The sequence below is a fragment of the Heteronotia binoei genome, chromosome 15 (assembly GCF_032191835.1).
Source record: "Heteronotia binoei isolate CCM8104 ecotype False Entrance Well chromosome 15, APGP_CSIRO_Hbin_v1, whole genome shotgun sequence".
Taxonomy (NCBI): Eukaryota; Metazoa; Chordata; class Lepidosauria; order Squamata; family Gekkonidae; genus Heteronotia; species Heteronotia binoei.
This window is the reverse complement of record NC_083237.1, coordinates 38492170-38512307: the sequence shown is the minus strand read 5'-3', so window position 1 is coordinate 38512307 and position 20138 is coordinate 38492170. Positions and strand designations below refer to the sequence as shown.

General features: G+C 44.6%; 1 protein-coding gene across 1 annotated transcript; it reads right to left on the bottom strand.

The window, feature by feature from the left end:
* Window positions 1-10527: 10527 nt before the first annotated feature.
* Window positions 10528-18067, bottom strand: LOC132583453 (vomeronasal type-2 receptor 26-like). Its single transcript, XM_060255090.1, has 4 exons — window positions 18032-18067; window positions 12725-12952; window positions 11821-11947; window positions 10528-11438 (listed from the first exon to the last, which is right to left on the bottom strand). The coding sequence occupies exons 1-4, from the start codon at window positions 18065-18067 to the stop codon at window positions 10528-10530; spliced, it is 1302 nt and encodes a 433-aa protein (XP_060111073.1).
* Window positions 18068-20138: the final 2071 nt, after the last annotated feature.

The following is a 20138-nucleotide window of genomic DNA, read 5'->3' as shown; positions in this document are numbered from 1 at the left end:
TACTATTCAGCAAGCGTCTCAGCTTCCTGATGATAAGGTCCAGAGTCTTAGAAATCACATAGTGGTGATCAAAAGGCAGTGAAGGGTGTCTTTGTTGGAGCTGCAGCAACTCATAGGACATCTTAATTTTGCATGCAGAGTAGTCGCCCCGGGAAGGGCATTCCTGAGATGGCTATGTGATGTGATGGGGTCACTCCGTTTACCTCATCATAGAATGAGAGTAACTGTTGGCATACAGAAGGACCTTGTGGTATGGGAAAAATTTTTGGAATCTTTTAATGGGATTTATTTTTGGAGGGAGGACATGCGAATTGAAGCCGACCTCCAGATAACTTCAGATGCGGCAGATTCTGTTGGTTTTGGGGGCAGATAACTTCAGATGCGGCAGATTCTGTTGGTTTCTGTTTACTTTAGGGGGCACTGGTGTGCTGAAAGGTGGCCCAAGGAATGGTTGGCTAGTCGGCTTTGCAGGGATTTAACGTTTTTGGAATTTTTTACCATTGTGGTAGCATTGTGGCTCTGGGGAGAAGAACTAGCCAACCATGTGCGTCAGGCTCTGTTTATTAATACTATTGCCAAATGCTGTTTACTAACCATATTGATTAATGCCTAGATGTGCTCACTAACACCGGGATCAGAATAGTAAAGAGGGAGGGGGGAAAGTAGAGAGTAGCTTCCCAGGAATATCAAAGGTTGCCAAGTCCTCTCTGAAGTAGAAAATATGTGCCAGATTCTCACCTCCTCCCTAGAGGCAGCAAGGACATTGCCTCTGGGAAAATGTAACCACCAACTGAAAAGATAAGGGGGGAACGTTAAGAAAACTCTCAAATGCAAAAGGAGCCTTTTGTTTTGGGAATTGGGGGTAGAGGCAATCGCTTTGATGTAGAATGTTAAATGCCAATGATTTGAACTGATCTCCATCAGTTCCAATGCCTACCAAGCTGGAGTAACTCTGAAGTATCCAATAAATGCAACTTTGTTTCAAATACTAAGTCTACTTATTTGCGAGCTTCAATGAACCCCCGCCTGACATTTTGGAACTGATCCCTATGAAGGTTTATCAGCGCGGGTAACTTTGTAGCGGATGGCTGAAAAGGCATCAGGCGACTGAGAGCCTTCAGAACCGTTTAACATCCCGAAGTCCCCGGTGCGGCACATTACTGAGAGGAGACCGGCCAAACTAGGGGGGACGACGCACATACAGGAACTCTTCATCACCCCGAGAGAGTGGTACCCCCTCACCTCAACTACCCTAATGGATGAGGCTGCGATCTGGCATGAGGCCATCCTCAACCGACTGGGACCAAAGGGGAACCCGGTGGGGCAGCAGCGATTCACCGCCGGGCACATACAAAGGGGAGCGGTCTCCCAACCCCAATGACCAGCAGCAGGGATCAGAGTCGGAGGATGAGGATGACAACCCCTCCCCGAAGGACCCGGAACCCATTGAGGCACTACGGGGAGAGGTGTCCACCATAGCCCGGGGCCTGAGATGCGAGATGAAGGAGAACATGGCCTTGATGCTGCAACCTGAAGAAAGGTTGAAACACTTGGGACTTTTTAGCTTGGAGGAACGTCGATTGTGGGGTGACATGATAGAGGTTTACAAGATAATGCATGGGATGGAGAAGGTAGAGAAAGAAGTACTTTTCCCCCTTTCTCACAATACAAGAACTCGTGGGCATTCGATGAAATTGCTGAGCAGACAGGTTAAAACGGATAAAAGGAAGTACTTCTTCACCCAAACGGTGATTAACATGTGGAATTCACTGCCACAGGAGGTGGTGGCGGCCACAAGCATAGCCACCTTCAAGAAGGGTTTAGATAAAAATATGGAGCACAGGTCCATCAGTGGCTATTAGCCACAGTGTTTGTGTATATATAAATTTTTTTGCCACTGTGTGACACAGAGTGTTGGACTGGATGGGCTGTTGGCCTGATCCAACATGGCTTCTCTTATGTTCTTAAGTCCAGAAGCAGATCGACCGGGCCCAGCACCCCCGACCGCACCTGTGGCTCCGGCCACCCCAGGCGTGCCGGCGGCCCCAGCCGGGCCAGGGAGGTAAGCAAAATCCTGAGAACTAGACGCCACATTCAACAGGAACCCCGAGGGAGTAGAGTACTTCATAATTCAAGCGAACAGCTACATGCTGTACTGGGGGGACACCTTCCCAGATGAGTTCAGCTGTGTGGATTACTTGGGGTCGAAGATGAAGGGGGCTGCTCAAAGATGGTATGTGAGCCTGTACGAGACCAGGGGGCCCAAGCTAGACACTGTGGGGGGCTTCCTCCAAGCCCTACTGTCCCAGTACGAGGACCTTCTACAAGAGATGAGGGCCATCGCAATGCTCCAGAACCTACAGCAGGGGACGATGACCATCCGGGAATACACTGCTGAGTTCCGGACCCACTGCGCCAAGATCCCGGGCTGGAGTGAGATGATGAAAATAATGGTGTACCAATGGGGCCTAAACGCTAGCCTACTAGATCGGGCCCTGGGGCAAGCGAGACCCACCACGTTGGTCGGGTGGATACAACCAGCGGGTGAGGTCGAAACCAACATGAAAATGGTGGCCCTCCAATGCCAGCAGCAACAAGGGGGCAAAGCCGGGCGGGAGCCTAAGCTGAGCCGGAAGCCAAAAAGGCCCAGGGGGGAGGGGGAGCAGCAAACCCCCCTCCCTTGACCCACAGATGCTACCGGTGCGGAGACCCAAACCACCTGGTGGCCAACTGCCCAGAGCCCCCTCCCCGCGGGCCCACCTTAACACCAAAGCCGGGAGCAGTGGGGGCCAAGAAACCAACACGACCTAAAGAGCCAAGTTGGAGAAGCACCGCTCTATCGATGGTGCTAAATGAGGATTCTATAATGCTGGAAGACCTGGGGGAGGACCCCTGGGAAACCGAGCCAGCGGGAAACGGGAACGACCTGCACTGAAGGGTGCCGGACGGCAGTGGAAGTTATGGCACCACTGAGGGTGAGCATATCTGGCTCCCTTTTGTTTGTTCCACTGACTTTATTGAATGCGAAGATGAAAAGATTTGTGCATGCCAGAGCCCTTATAGATTCAGGATGTACGAGGGAAATCATCACCCCCTCCCCAACTGGTAGAGATGTTAGAACTGCCCCAAGAACCCCTCCCCCGCCTGATCCAGTTTGAGCAAGTGGACAGGACAGTAATGAAGGGTGAGCCCTGTGTGGAAGAGACCCAAAGGATCCCCGTGGGGATCGACGATCACTGGGACTTGGAAATTTTCGTGATAGCCCCCTCCTCTTCCTTCAACCAAGTGCTCGGGGTGGGGTGGCTGGCCAGGCACCAACTGGATATTCAGTGGGGGGGTGCAGACCATAGACTTCACCGACAGGCACTGCAAACCTCACCCCTGGCGGGAGCAGTGGGGGCCCAAAGCCCCGCCGAAGAACGAGAGGCTGTGCGTATTGGTCGAAGAAGTCCACACCATTCCTCGTGAGTACCAGGACCTGCGGGGGGCGTTTAGTGAGGTTGAGGTCGATGAACTGCACCCCCACCGGGACACAGACTGTGCCATCGAACTAATTCCAGGCCAGTCTCTCTCAAAGGCGAAGCTATATTCCATGGGGTGGGTGAAGAAAGTGGAACTTAGGAACATAAGAACATAAGAGAAGCCATGCTGGATCAGGCCAATGGCCCATCCAGTCCATCACTCTGTGTCACACAGTGGCAAAAAATTTTTATATAAACACACACACACTGTGGCTAATAGCCCCTGATGGACCTGTGCTCCATGTTTTTATCTAAACCCCTCTTGAAGGTGACTATACTTGTGGCCGCCACCACCTCCTGTGGCAGTGAATTCCACATGTTAATCACCCTTTGGGTGAAGAAGTACTTCCTTTTATCAGTTTTAACCTGTCTTCTCAGCAATTTCATCGAATGCCCACGAGTTCTTGTATTGTGAGAAAGGGAAAAAAAGTACTTCTTTCTCTACTTTCTCCATCCCATGCATTATCTTGTAAACCTCTATCATGTCACCCCGCAGTCGACGTTTCTCCAAGCTAAAGAGCCCCAAGCGTTTCAACCTTTCTCCATAGGGAAAGTGTTCCAACCCTTTAATCATTCTAGTTGCCCTTTTCTGGACTTTCTCCAATGCTATAATATCCTTTTTGAGGTGCGGCGACCAGAACTGCACACAGTACTCCAAATGAGACCGCACCATCGATTTATACAGGGGCATTATGATACTGGCTGATTTGTTTTCAATTCCCTTCCTAATAATTCCCAGCATGGCGTTGGCCTTTTTTATTGCAAACGCACACTGTCTTGACATTTTCAGTGAGTTATCTACCACGACCCCAAGATCTCTCTCTTGGTCAGTCTCTGCCAGTTCACACCCCATCAACTTGTATTTGTAGCTGGGATTCTTGGCCCCAATGTGCATTACTTTGCACTTGGCCACATTGAACCGCATCTGCCACGTTGACGCCCACTCACCCAGCCTCAACAGATCCCTTTGGAGTTCCTCACAATCCTCTCTGGTTCTCACCACCCTGAACAATTTAGTGTCATCCGCAAACTTGGCCACTTCACTGCTCACTCCCAACTTTAAATCATTTATGAACAAGTTAAAGAGCATGGGACCCAGTACCGAGCCCTGCGGCACCCCACTGCTTACCGTCCTCCACTGCAAAGACTGCCCATTTATACTCACTCTCTGCTTCCTATTACTCAGCCAGTTTTTGATCCACAAGAGGACCTGTCCTTTTACTCCATGACTCTCAAGCTTTCTAAGGAGCCTTTGATGAGGAACTTTATCAAAAGCTTTCTGGAAGTCAAGGTAAACAACATCTATCGGGTCTCCTTTGTCCACATGTTTGTTCACCCCCTCAAAGAAATGTAACAGGTTAGTGAGGCAAAGTTCCTGGAGAAAAACTTCAAGCGGGGTTTCATCCGCCCCGCCACAGCACCTCACGCTGCCCGGTTCTCTTCTGAAAGAAGAAGGATGGGAGCCTTAGGCTTTGTACTGATTTTCGTGGGATAAACAGGATCTCTATGTCCAACGCTTACCCGATTCTCCTAATTAAGGACTTGTTAAGCGCAGACTCAGAAGGGTCCATCTTTACCAAACTGGATCTATGAGATGCCTACTTCCGAGTAAGGATTAAGGAAGGGGACGAATGGAAGACAGCTTTCAACACTCCCATGGGCCAGTTCGAGTACCTAGTGATGCCTTTCGGACTACAAGTGGCCCCGGGGGTGTTCATGAACCTTATCAATAAAGTACTGAGGGAGTACCTGTACAAGGGGGTGGTGGTGTACCTGGATGACATCATTATTTATTCCAAGACCTCCCCTCGCATGTGAAACTGGTGCGGAAGGTCCTCACCACCCTATATCAGAACAAGCTGTATGCTAAGCTGTCCAAATGCGACTTCCACAAGGAGGAACTGGACTCCCTGGGGTTCAGTGTGTCTGGAAAGGGTTTGGCCATGGATCCAGCGAAAATACAAGCAGTACTAGACTGGGAACCCCCGAGGACACGTAGACAGCTACAATCATTTCTCAGGTTCACAAATTTCTATAGGTCGTTCATTCAGGGGTTCGCCAAAGTGGCCGTACCCCTCACGGACCTCCTAAAAACAAAGGGGAAGGGACTGGACGCTAAGAAGCCGGGCGCCAAACTAATCTGGACTCGGGAGTGCCAAAAGGCATTTAACACCCTTAAGAGACTGTTCACGAGTGAGCCAGTGCTAGTGCACCCTGACGAACTTAAACTCTTCGTGGTTCAATGTGACACTTCCGACGTGGCCGTAGGAGCCATATTAATGCAGAAAGACAAGGGGGGCAAATTGCGGCCATGCGCCTACATGTCTAAAAAATTTTCCCAAGAGCAACGCAATTGGTCAGTGTGGGACAAGGAAACATTCACAGTGACTTTCGCCTTAAAAACTTGGCGGTCTTGGTTGGAGGGGGCACGGGTGCCGTTTGAAATTTGGACAGACCATAAAAACTTGGAAGCACTCATGGGGCACCGTAAGCTAATGGGGAAGCAGATCCAATGGGCAGGCTTCTTTGTCAAATTTGACTTCACCCTGCGGCACATCCTTGGAGCAAAGAACTTTCTAGCTGATGCCCTCTCGAGGCTTCCCCAGCATGAAAGCCAGCAAGAGGAAGTGATAGACTCCCTAATACCCCCCCGAAGCAGTAGCAGGAGTGGTGCAAACCCACGCAAAAGTGACCCCCAAAGGACCCAACCCTTGGGGGGGGGGGAATAGACTGATAGTGGAAAGCGAGAAGGAGGGAGAGGACCGACCAGATGGATTGCTAAAAGGAGAGGGAGGGTTCTGGTACTATGAAGGAAAACTGTACGTCCCCAAGAGCTTGCGGTTGGAAGTTTTACAGTACTGCCACACTAACAAGCTCTCTGGTCACTTCGGTTATGTAAAAAACCTCCACCTGGTGAACCGGCAGTTTTGGTGGCCCCAAATGAAAAAGGACATTTCCGATTTTGTGCAAACCTGCCCAATGTGCCTCATGGCCAAGAGAAGGGGGGGCAAAGTGCCGGGACAGCTGCAGCCCCTCCCCACAGCTGAGAGGCCCTGGTTGGTGGTGTCAATGGACTTTATTGTAGAACTGCCCCCCTCCCAAGGGCGGACAATGATCCTTGTCCTGGTGGATACTTTCTGTAAGCAAGCCCACTTTGTCCCGTGCCGCAAGCTACCTACGGCTAAGGAACTAGCGTATTTATTCTTCCTGCACGTGGTCCGGGTCCACTCATTTCCCGATAAGGTCATTATCGGCCGCGGGCCACAATTCGTTGCCAACTTCTGGTGGGAGTTTTGTAAATTGGTGGGGATGGAACAAGGACTGAGCGCAGCCTACCACCCGCAAACCGACGGGCAAAGTGAACGGATGAACGGGCTTCTAGAACAGTACTTAAGATGCTATATAAATTTCCAGCAGTCTAATTGGGTGGAGCTGCTGACGTTTGCAGAGTACGGGTATAACAACAGCCTTCACAGCTCCACCAAAATGACTCCCTTCCAGGCAGTGAATGGCTACAAGGGAAAGCTGTTCCCTTCACTGCCAGGGGTGGCAGACGATTCTGAGCCCACAGACTGTCAACAGTGGTGGGGCCACTGGAAAAGACTTGGAACGTAATCCAGGAGAACCTAGAGGTGGCAAAAAGGGATTACAAAGCCCAGTTTGACAAAAAGCATAGCCCGAGCTGGGACTTCAAAGTGGGGAGACAGTGTTTCTTTCAACCAAGAACTTGTCATTGCTGCAGACCTCCAAAAAGCTAGCCTACAAGTTCCTGGGACCTTTTAAAATAAAGAGAGTGATCAACCAAGTTACTGTAGAACTGGACTTGCCCAAACTATTTATTAAAGTGCACCCTGCTTTCCATTGCAGCCTTTTGCATCGAGATCTGGGTGGGTCGAGGTGGCACCCTCATGGTCCGGAGCCCAAGCCCATCTTGGTGAAGGGGCAGAAGCACCACAAAGTCAAGGAAATCCTAGACTCTAAGATCCAAAGGGGGGTGCTTTACTACTTAGTGCGCTGGCGCAATTTCCGCCTAGCTGCAACAAATGCATTAAAGCCTCTGATCTAAATGCTCCGCAACTGCTTAAGCAATTTTACCTACTGCACCCAGACAAACCCCGAGCAAGAGCTTAGGGGGGGCAGTATGTCAGGCTCTGTTCATTAATATTATTGCCAAATGCTGTTTACTAACCATATTGATTAATGCCTAGATGTGCTCACTAACACCGGGATCAGAATAGTAAAGAGGGAGGGGGGGAAAGTAGAGAGTAGCTTCCCAGGAATATCAAAGGTTGCCAAGTCCTCTTTGAAGTAGAAAGTATGTGCCAGATTCTCACCTCCTCCCTAGAGGCAGCAAGAACATTGCCTCCGAGAAAATGTAACCACCAGCTGAAAAGATAAGGGGGGAACATTGAGAAAACTCTCACATGCAAAAGCAGCCTTTTGTTTTGGGAATTGGGGGTAGAGGCAATCGCTTTGATGTAGAATGTTAAATGCCAATGATTCCAATGCTTACCAAGCTGGAGTAACTCTGAAGTATCCAATAAATGCAACTTTGTTTCAAATACTAAGTCTGCTTATTTGCGAGCTTCAATGAACCCCCGCCTGACATTGTAGTTCATGTGATTAACTCATTGTCATCCAGATCTGCACCAGTTATGAACTTGGTCAGAGCATTTATGCTTCGCTGCCTTCAATTGAATATTTTGTTTATGACCAAACACGTTCCCAGTGTCTGTTATGGTGTGGCAGATGCTCTGTCTCACCAACAGATGGAACGTTTTCACCAGCTGGCTCCAGATGCCGACCCCAGGCTGGTCAGGATGCCCTTGGACCTGTGGCAGCTTGGAGGGTCAAAGCCGGTAGGGCAATCGGTTTAGCTTTGGCTCCAAGTACTAGTAAAGCCTACGGGAGGGCAGTCTGGCAGTTCATGGGATTTAGGGCTGCAGGGGGGTTGCAGGACTTTTGGCCAGTGCTGATACCCCATCTGATGCAGTTTTTGGTGAGTCAACAAGAACGGGGCTTGGCGGTTAAATCCATGAGAGGGCAGTTGGCAGCTATCGCCTTTGTTAGTAAGGCCCGAGGATTTACTGAGGCCACTGGGGACTTCAAAGTTAGAAAAAATGCTTGAAGGGTGGTCTCAGGAAAGGGTGGCGAGGGCCGATTCACGTCAGCCTATTTCCCCCTCCCTGCTCAAGGGATTGGGCAGGATTTGGTTGGTGGGTCAAAATATGAAGTTGCCCTGTTCCGTGCAGCTGCATTGATGGCATTTTTTGGAGCATTGCGAGTAGGGGAGTTGGTGGAGTTGGGGAGTAGGGGAGTTGGTGGCACAGTCCCGGGGGGACCAGACCGACTGTGCCCTTAGGGCCAGCAATGTATCTTAGGGCCAGCAATGTATCTACGCAAGGGTGATCAGTTAGTTTTGGTCATTAGGTGATCCAAAACTGATCAGCAGGGTCTGGTGCCGTGCGGGGTGACTGAGTTGTGCCTGGTTCGTGCCTTCCGACAGTATGTGGCAGTTAGGGGGGAGGCGGAGGGGCCATTGTTTAAGCATAACTAAATTTCAATTTTGGACAGTGACTAAAAGGGCTTTGGACAAATTAGGTCTTAAAGGGGTTAAGTTTGGGACCCACTCTTTCAGAATTGGGGGTGCCTCAACAGCGGCAGCAATGGGATACCCTGGCCCAGTTATACAACGGGTGGGCAGGTGGCATTCAGTGGCTTATCATTCCTATTTGCGCCCTTTATGGCATACAGTTTGAAGGGCAGTGATTTCTGTTAATGGTTTGGGCCTGTTTGGGCCTGTTAAGTTCATGTTTGACTGTTGTTTCCTTTCAGGTGCTGTGGCTCGTCAAGAGAGACTGAGGATCCTCGTCTGTGAGCACAGTATGGTGTTCTGGGCAGCCCACTACGCAAGGAGGTCTCCAGTTGGTTCCCAATTGGGGCTCAGTGAATGGGCTGTGGTTGAGTGGCTAGGCTGCAGGGGTTCTTTGTTGGCCCGGCTTGCTGCCTCTCTTGTTTCATGGGAGGAGGGCCCCTCCTCCAGATATATTGGTCATACACCTGGGTGGTAATAACCTTGGATGGATGAAAGGTAAGGCCCTTTCCTTACAAGCAGTGGCGGACCTGCAGGTTATTGTGCGGAGGTGGCCTGGGGTCCGCCTGGTGTGCTCAGCGATTCTCCCTCGGAGGGTATGGCGGGATGCCTGGAACCCTGCAGGCATTGAAAGGACCAGGAGAAAAGCCAACTGGGCCCTGCAGAAGGAAATGGAGGGGGTTTAGGGATGTTTTTGGCCCATCCGGCAATAAAAGTAGAAGATGACGCTATTTATAGGCTGGATGGAGTACATCTTTCGGATGCTGGTAACCGAGCCTTTTTAAATGACCTTCAGCAAGGGCTTCGGGCGGCTTTGGGCCGTCTGGTGGGGCGCTAATGCCTAAGTGGAGGCTTGGCATTGGCAGAATGGGCAAGGGGTTTGCAGAAGCACAGGTGAGCACCCAGGGAACAGCACCAGTTGAGTGCGGGCAAACGGCAGGAGCGGCAGATGGGCTCCACGGCTCAATGTTGCATAATGCCGATCGTGTCTTGCCTCCCCACTGGATTGGCTCTTCCTGGGTGATGATGCCAAGGTGGGGTAGCATTACTGGCCTGGCCGGCCTGGCATGAGCCAAAGCGGTGGCTCAGGCCAGGGGCAGGGTGGCTCGCCCATATCTGGACAGGGAAGGGTCACGTGGTGACTCCGGGGCTTGCCGTACGAGTTGTTATGTTCAATAAAGTGGCCCATTTTACCATAAATAAAGTGTCAGTCTCTTCATTCCGACTGCGGGGGCAAAGTGCTACCCTTCCATCCATTCAAAGATATGTCTTGCATTTGCAGCTAAGGGTAAGATGGTTTGATTTGGAAAAAGGATAAAGTATAAGATATAAAATATAAAATATAAAACAAAATATCTCAAAATATGAAAAGCTAATCACTATAGCAACAAAAATCCCACAAAAACTATCTTGTTAATGAGAAATTATTGCTTTCCTCCTAAATAGTTTCCTGCTGTTCAACCCTGGTCTTAAAACAATAATGTAACATTTAGGAAGAAATATAAAACCTAGCAAGCCACTACTTGAGACCAAGATGGAGAAGATCTCCACAGCTGCCATATATTTTCCTTTGGTACTCATGTAGGTTGGCACAAAAGATACCCAAACACTGCAAAAGACCATCATGCTAAAGGCTATAAATTTGGCTTCATTAAAAGTGTCAGGCAATTTTCTGGCAAGAAAAGCCACAATGAAACTGGCAAGAGCTAAAAGACCCATGTAGGCAAGCACAGCATAAAACATGGTGACTGAACCTTCATTACATTGCACTACAATCTGTCCAGGCTGGGAGTGCATGTCAAGTTCTGGAAAAGGAGGAAAGGTTCCCAGCCAACCCCCAAAGATACCCACTTGGACAAGAGAGCATGTGAGGACAATGACACATGATAATTTCTTTCCCAACCATCTTTTCATCTTGCTTCCTGGTTTTGTAACCATGAATGCTAAAACAACAGTGATGGTTTTGGCCAGCACACAGGATACAGCAACAGCAAAGATGATGCCAAAAGCTGCTTTTCGGAGAAGACAGGTTACCTTTCCAGGCAATCCAATGAAAAGTAAGGAGCAGAGAAAACAAAGCAGGAGGCAGATGAGGAGAATGTATGTAAGGCCCTTGTTGTTGGCTTTGACTATTGGTGTATTCCTGTGCTTAGTAAAGATTCCTAGAATCCAAAGAGTGGTACAGAAAAAGAAGATAGCAAAAGCAGCCAAAATTCTCCCCAAAGGTTCTTTATAGGAGATGAAAGTAATTACTTTAGGAATGCAGTCATCTTTCTTTTTGTTAGGATACTGGTCATCCGGGCATTTAATGCACTCCTTTGAATCTGAAAAGCATAGACATGATACGTTATAACATCCCCCCCCCTCGAATTTAAGGTAAGGTAAGGTAAATTTATTTTTGTATCCCGCCCTCCCCCGCCAAAGGCAGGCTCAGGGAATTTATGGAATTTACTCTTTCCATAGAAAAAATTACAGTAGTTAAAAATACCATGTGGTGAAAAAGTCATTGTTTGTTCTTAGTGAATACAGTGAAACATTTTGCATTCTTTTTGATACTATTAAATTGTGATTTGTAAATCTGACATGCACCTATTCAGGAATTTGAACAAAAATATTAATTACTATGTTCTAGCTTCTTTGCCATTTTTAATGGACCACATTAAAATTTATCTTATCCTCAAGCTTATATATGAAAAGGGCACTGACCTGTTTTGTTAGCAATGGCTCCTTCTGGACACATTGAACAACCATAACAACAAACAGAGTCCCCCTCCTTGACTATTTTGTTGTAACCTGGATAGCAGTTTTCAGTGCAAGTGGAACGTGGTGTTGTCTGAAGACAATTCACATATAGAAGATACTTATGAACTGGTTTCTGATCTATTGATCTACATCTGTTATGATTAACCTAGACTATCAGCAGCTTTGAATCTCAAAGAAGCACCTTCTAGATGGATATCTTGACCATTCACAAAATTACCTATTGGAATGATCTTTTAATTGGATCCTATGACTTCCTTCCACTAAGCACTATTATACTCTTCTACTCAGTTTCCCACAATACACAAAGTCTTCCTCCATTATTTTTCTTGGATAGACACTTCCTCTGATGGGAAAAAAAGATCTGTCTGTTTCAGGGAGACTTTTTATTTCTATTGGAGCAAGATTCAACGGAACCATCATTCCATAGGATCTTGGTTGGTGAACAGTATCCAGATTAGTGGAGTTATAGGAGCCAACCCATATTATTTGATATAATGATTTTTAATTACATTTTTTCAAACATGAAATCCATCTGACAGCCATTCTCTATGGTGATCTCTTAATGTCTCTGTAATATTTGTTTTAAGTCATTAATGGGATATGATCCTGTAGGGCTTGAAAACTGGGTGAGAGATAGGTTGACAGTGACAAGAAAACCCAAAGCAAAACCTGATATGTGGATAATGGAGGAAACCATTGCAAATGTGGGATTATGAAGTTATGATATTATATATGGTGCTTAAAATAGCATACAAATATAAAATTGCAGTACAGTACTCTAAACTGGTTTTCCAAGAAGTGGTATAATAGGTCACTTCAGACTCAAATCATGATTGTCCATTCTCACCTTGTTAAATCCTCTTGGCCACTGAATTATTGTCTCATTAATGCTAAATTCCTTGCCAGAAGGAGCTTTGGGATTCATTCTCCCAACTTTCACTTTATGAAAAGTGCTATTTCTTAACATGACCCAGTTTATAATATCAAAATTTGCTTCCACTTCTCTGTTTTCATTAAAAAACACTTCATCCCCAGCGCTATTGTTAAACCGGACATTTTTCAGAAAAGTATGAACCTAAATGAAATGAAAACACCACAGAGACTACAAAATAGGCCACAAGAGTCACACCAGAGATTAGATGCTCATGTGCTAAGAAATACCAGGGGGTAGAAATGAGTCAGATTTTCTGCTCAACTCACTCTCCCTCCTTACTACAGCTTTTTTAAATAATAACAATAATAATAATATATTTTATTTATATCCCACCCTCCCCACCAAAGCAGGCTCAGGGTGGCTCACAACATATAAAAATTACAAATTACAATATAAAAACTTATCTCGGTACGATATTAATAATTTGCTAATTAAAATCATTATAATTAAAACCATCAAATTTACAATTAAACTAATATTTATAGTGCTATATTCTAGATGTTCTCCTCAGTAATTTATGATGGCCGGATTAGTAGTCTAAATCCACATTAAGCGAAGGCCATTTGGAAAAGGGTAGTCTTGCAGGCTTTATGGAATTGATCAAGACTCTAAGCAGATCTGGTGACTTTTTTTTTTTTTTTTAGTGATAAAAGTGGATTCTGTCATCCTTTTAATCCCACCAAATTTTAGTTATTCAGGTGAAAAAAGATAGCACTAGACAAGGATTTGGGAGGCCCAAGACTCAATCCTCACTCTTCCATGGAAGCTTGCTGGGTGACCTTGCACAAGTCACATATTCCCAGCCAAATCTAATTCACAATGTTGCTGAAGAAAAAATTGAGGAAAGATGAATGAGGGAAACCACTACAGGTCCCCATTGCAACTTAAATCAGTAACTTGAATGGGACATGTTGCAAACAGAATGGAAAATCAGCATATTTATAACCTGATCATTTTTGTCCATTATAGAAGGGTAGGAGCTTTCCAAACTATGTGTAAGGATTTTCCCACAAAGAGAACATTAAATAGACTACCCAGGAAGAAAGAAAATCATCTGTGACACCAGCTAATGGTTTATATTCCAGAAGGGATTGTAACTGGAAGCCTATCCAAAGTTGTACAAAAGCACTCATGGTCTGTATCCACTAATGAAGAAAACAGAAACAATTCGGCCCCTTCCCAGCCGGGCAGTCCATTGACTGCTGAGGCTGGGGGCCGCCCATTGCCTCCCCATGCAGATAAAAGGCTGCCCCCGCCCCCTAGCACGCAGTTGGAAATCGCTCTCGGCCCGCCCGCCCTTCAAGCAGTACAGGCAGAGGCTGGTCGCCTGTTTATAGGGACCGGGTAGGAATTTTTCGCCCTCGGACGATTGGCCTTGTTCGGGGGTGTTTTTGCCTACCCTGTACTGCTGATGTTTGGTGTTGGCATTTGGAAGGGCGGTGCCGTTATATAGGTCGGTCACTGGCAGTTTGTGGTTGGCATTATGTTTTGGGGATTGGTGAGCTCCCGTAGCATCGCGCCATTTGGTGCATGACTGTCCTGGGGAACCGCAAGCTGTACGGCCCAAGGTTGGCTCCAGGGAGTCTGTAGGATCCCGGCATGTGGTGAGCGTCCGCATCCCAGGCTGCTGTCTGTGGGGATGGCGGAGCTCAGGTGAGTGGTGATCAAGTTGCCGGGCTGGCCGGGTCTGAGCCGTTTGGTTGGCTCACACCCGGGGCTTAGGGGGCTCGCCCAGTTTCGGGTCAAGGAGGTGGTCGGTGTTGACCCCTGGCTTGACCTGTCCCCATGTTTTGCCCTTGCCGTTAAGTTAATAAAGTGGCCCTTTAACCCAACTTTGTGTCTGCCTCGTTATTCCGCCTGGGGGGGCAATGAGGAATGTCCTTTCAGAGAGTGTGTAACTCTAACAGAATTTTGTTCTGGGACAAAATGAACAAAGTTTGTATTTTGAAGCTCAGCTACCAGCTAAAGACTTCCTCCTACTGGTGAACTCTGCTCACCCACATTTTTAGATCTTCCTTGCATTTCTAATTGGGTTATGCGCCATATGGAAGCTGCTAGGGAAACAAGAGGCTGTATTTGGGGCATTTGCCTGCAACATTTTACTTTGGAATGGAATCTGCTATACAGCTTCTTCCTACGTGGAATAGCAATTTGTTTTAACAGTTGATACTATGTTTCAGCATGCAACACAGAACACATCTGTGATATCAGCAGCCATATAAATGTGTTGTGGGATTTATATGTCACTTACTCCCAACTCTTATCTCCTCAAATATCCATTTAATCACTAAGGTTACATGAAAGGACAACAGCATTATCCCAGTAGTCCAGACCTGGCAACTCATCATTCTACTTAGTGAGATGATGACTGGGGTGTGTTTTGATAATGGAAGTTAACTTTTATTGATTTTGATGATATGAATTAACTCAGTAACATTATTATTTATTAAGCCAGTTTTATTATTCAAAGCAGCTTTTAGGCATAATATGCAAACATAATGATACAATACTTTGTGAAGGAGAACATCATTACCTCCCAAGGCTGTATGTTCCAAGTGCTCAGTCTGTTTCCATTGTGCATAGCTTTATGTCTGGAGTTCAATGAATACATGACATGCAAAGCATGTGCCACTGCATAAACAGCATTATAAATAGTGTAGCTATAGAAAGACATTTCCATTTCAAACACATTTCCAGGTAGGTCCTTAAGATTCTCCAGGCCAGTACATTCAGGGCTATCAAACATTTTATGTGTTGATGAACATACTGCTTTCCAACACCTAAATATCAGTTCCCAAAGTCTTTGGACAATGCAATCTCTTTCACGTACTTGGAGGTTTTGTAGAAATTCCTGAAATTTTGGAACCTCCTTAGAATTCATAATGAAGGACAAAGCACCATGGAATTTATCTGAAATATAGTTGGCCGCAAAATCCCACTGTGCTGTTGAAATCCAGACCTTCCCACTTGGGAGGGATGATACATGCAAAGAACTCTGAGAATCTCCATAGATGAGGATGGCATTGACAATGCCCTGACTTAAAGATTCAGTTGTTTCCTTCAATCCAGCATCATAGGAACCAAACTTCATGTAAGAAATTCTAAGTGTGAAGGCTATACAGATACCATTTTTTGTGAACACTGGTGTAATAGTCTGCAAAAAATTGTTTCCATTACTATCATCAAAAACTATTACTCCAATCCAAGTCCAGTGAAAATGCAGAAGTAATTGTACAATCCCTGATAACTGAAGATCCTGGTTTGGTATCATATGGAAAAAAAAGGGATATTGAATCTTATCACTCAGTTCATGGGCCAAAGAGCCATAACTGATCTGAAAATAAACATGGTAGCAACTGAGACGAGTTGTATTCTGAAATGTTTTATGAACTTGTTTCATTAAACTTCTAAGCTCTCATTAAAAATATGGAAATAAAAGTGCCTTAAATGTATTTTCTCAAATGGCTAAATATGCCAAAAGGGATTTTTGTTTGATGACAGTTAAATTTCATAAGTGTGCTATGAGAATGGATTTTATTTTATGTATTTTTAATTCATTTTATTGTCTTTGTCTTCCTGTTCATAACTTTTTTAGTATTGCATTTTACAGGATGTAAAAAGCTGATTTCAAGAATGATGGTGTCAAGTCTGGCTTTAACTCTGGCTCACTTGAAGAGCATGCTGGGTAGAACCAAAGTGTAACCAAATGCTGCTAGCTAACTCTCTCCTGTTCCCCCCTCCCTACCGTAGAGAATGTCCCTGCTTTGAAATGGTGATGTGTGAAAAGTCTTATCTGAACCTTCTCAGCTCAGGCCCGGGGGAGACAGGAAGCCTGAGAGAATCAAGGCCACTGGCCTCTAATCAACATGAGAATGTATTGGTAACATCTATGTGTGAATGTTCCCCTTGCAAGATTTCCCGGCCCGTAGGAATCCCTTTGAAGTGCTCCTTATATGCAATGTATCTAATATACGGTCTTCAGTCTTTTCAAGCTCTGGCTTAGGCCACAAGTAACCAGTATCAATAAACTAGATTATTTGTATCTGCATCGACTCGTTATTGAATCTGCCGACTTGACAGATGGTAATGTTTATGGGACTACAATGCTCCATGGGATACCATAGGATATACTCATAGAGGACAAAGCACTCTGTGATCACCTTTAGCATTGATAAATACTGTAATTCCAATACAGAGTAGTACTGGGTAATACTGATTTACAGCTTTGTTTTTATCTCATAAAATATTTCTTACTAGATATTGGATGTATCAGAGATTAAATCTGTGTTTATTTTTTTAAAAATAATTTGCATTAAATTAATGAACGTTAATATTTTGGAGGGAAGGCAGTATGATATAACCCAATCTCGTCAAATCTTGAAAGCTAATCAAGGCTGTTACTTGGAAGGGAGACCAACAAGGAATACTCTGCAGAAGAAGGCAATGGCAAATCACACCTGCTTCCACTTGCCTTGAAAGCACCTTGCTGGGGTTGTCATAAGTCAGTTGCAGCTTGATGACTCTTTACACACACACAAGTCAATGTTGGCATTTATAGAGCTCACAAAGAGCTGGATCCAATCAGCATTTTTTCTGATAGTGGGAAAAGGATCAGAATTCTCTTCTGATTCCCCAAGATGGTTATACTAGGAGTCATGGGACTGGCATGGTAAAAAGTCATGTAGGACAGGATGTCTGCTACAGAAAAGAATTTGTTGTGATTGAGTGAAAAAGCTATCTGGATCCAAATCAAAGTTTCATCTGATTAATTAAAAGATATGAGGATATAAACTAATCTGGCGACTTTATTGCTTTCATTTTAATTTCAGCCTTGTTTGATATGGGAAGAACATAATGTCTGGCTCTTTTCATTCATTTCTGCCTCACAGTAGCATCCTTATAGTATGTCTTAGACAAGTTTGCTTTGTTGTGAAAAATGCCTCCTATATTCACACTCTCTTTAGAAGACATGGTTCCAAAACCATGTGAAGACCTGTAAAGAACTAATGTGTGATTTACTGCAGAGGACACAGAAAAGATACAACATGAAAAAACATAACACAACAGCACTAAGTAACCATTAAAAAACAATCCAAACTCCAAATTTTCAAAGTGTATTTCCAAGAAAAATGAAGTGCATTTCCTTGTAGAAAAAGAGAGAGAAGAGGCATTTCCCATTTGAATGTATTTGTAAAACTGCCACATCAAATGCACACTTACTTGTGGAATCTTGTAGAGGCCCAAGAGAGTTGCCATTGCAGTAGATGAAGCAGAGCTCAGTCCCCCAATGATGACCAAGAGATTATCCTTCTTGTCACATTTGTAATTAGGGATTCCAGCATGCTGAGTGGAGAGAAGATCTATAGTGTTCATATAAGTAAACTTAATATTAAAATAATTTTCCATTATATGGAACCCCAGGCTGATATTGGGCAGGAGTACAGAGTTCTCATTGATTTCATTTATTGCAAACAAAAAAGCCAGGTCATGCTGATAATTCTTACGCATGAACCTGTAATAAAAAATATATATATAATAATGTTAACAGTAAGACATAAACTTAAGTTCCTTGAAAGAGAACATAGCTACCTTATACCGAGTCAGACTACTGGTTTATCAAGATCACCACTGTGTACTTTGACTTGCAACAGCTATATGAAATCTCAGGAAGAGGTCTTTCACATCATCAACTACCTGACACTTTTAGCTGGAGATTCTGGGGACTGGGACCCTCTGATACAAGGCAGGTGTTCTACCACTGATCCATGGCATAGCTCATTTGGTCCAGTACCAGATGGTGTAAATTGAGAATGGAAGGATTTTGGAAAGTCTGTCTCCATTATGAGCTTAATGAAGACCTTCCTAAATTTAGATCAGGCTCATACAAGGGATTGAGAGCTGCTTCCACCCTCAGGCCTCCTTCCTTTCTAGTTCCCTGCTTCCTATTTATCATCAACAACAGTATGTATTACAATTAAGAGATCAGTCAACAACAATTTAATAGCGCAGTTTATATACAAAGGTAAAGTTAATATACAGAGATGAAAATTCATAGCTTATGGCACTGTAATTGATTGTACATAGAAGTTATTTAAAAGTTTGGGATATCTGCTTTCTTATGAACAAAGTGTCAACACTTCTCTTCTTTAATATCTGAATACAATTTTATTACTTCTGTTGGCACTATCATATAAACAGCTTTTAAAAATTCAAGGAGGATAGGTGGAATAAAAATCGGCCGAGGAAATACAGTATAAATATAATTGGTTTCAATTGCAACAAATAAAGAGTTTGCTTGAACAGGACATTAAGAAATAAATCTTAAAATCTACCAGGGACCGGGCCTTTTCTGTTATGGCCCCCTCCTGGTAGAACCAGCTGCCGGAAGAGGTAAGGGCCCTGTGGGACCTTGCCCAGTTCCACAGGGCCTGTAAGACAACCCTTTTCCGGCTGGCTTATGACTAGCTGGTACAAGAAACCAGGTGTAGTTATAATAGAGGTTGCTGTCCCCAATGTTTTAAATGGTTTAAATGTCTTAAAATTTTAAATGTATTAATTATCTTAACTGTTTTTATGCTTAAATTGTACTTATGTGGAACTTTGTGCTGTGAGCCACCCTGAGCCACTTGTTGGGAAGGGCGGGATAAAAATCATAAAATAAATAAAATAAATAAATATTGAATAAGACAAGAACAAACAGAACTGGAGGGATGCTTTTTGGGGAGAATGAAAACCTGATTTCAATGACATATAAACTATTACTGAAATGGTCTATGGAAGATGAAGTAGTTAAATCACAAATGATAAAATGGGTGATAAATATAAATAAAAAATACAGATGGAGTCATGGGAACATTTATGGAAGAACTCTATGGAAATATCTACATGTTATAAAATTAAGGAAAATTGCTTTAAAATGTTATATAGGTGGTATATGACACCTAAGAAACTGGCAAAAATGAACAATCAGGTGTCGGATAGATGTTGGAAATGTAAAAAACAAGAAGGATTTTTCTACCATATGTGGTGGACTTGTGAAAAGGCAAAACAATTTTGGCAAATGATTCAGCAAGAGATTTCGAAAATTTTGGGATATAATATTAAGAAGGCACCAGACATTCTTTTGTTGGGATTACAAATGGAAACATTTTTAAAACAAGATAGAATGATAATTTGGTATATGCTTTCAGCGGCACGGACATTATAAGCGCAGATGTGGAAACAAGACAAAATACCAGAAATGTGGGAGTGGATTTTGAAAATTATTTATTGGAGTGAAATGGACAAGTTTATAAGAGTCTTAAAAGAACAAGATTTAGAGAAGTTT

What these genes read in the sequence shown, in the direction of transcription:
- LOC132583453 (XM_060255090.1), bottom strand. Translation starts at nt 18,067, where the DNA reads ATGGCAACTCTCTTGGGCCTCTACAAGATTCCACAA. An exon ending in GGCCAAGAGGATTTAACAAG is followed by an intron (nt 11,948 to 12,724) that starts GTGAGAATGGAC and finishes AATTGTCTTCAG; the next exon opens with ACAACACCACGTTCCACTTG. An exon ending in AGCCATTGCTAACAAAACAG is followed by an intron (nt 11,439 to 11,820) that starts GTCAGTGCCCTT and finishes TATGCTTTTCAG; the next exon opens with ATTCAAAGGAGTGCATTAAA.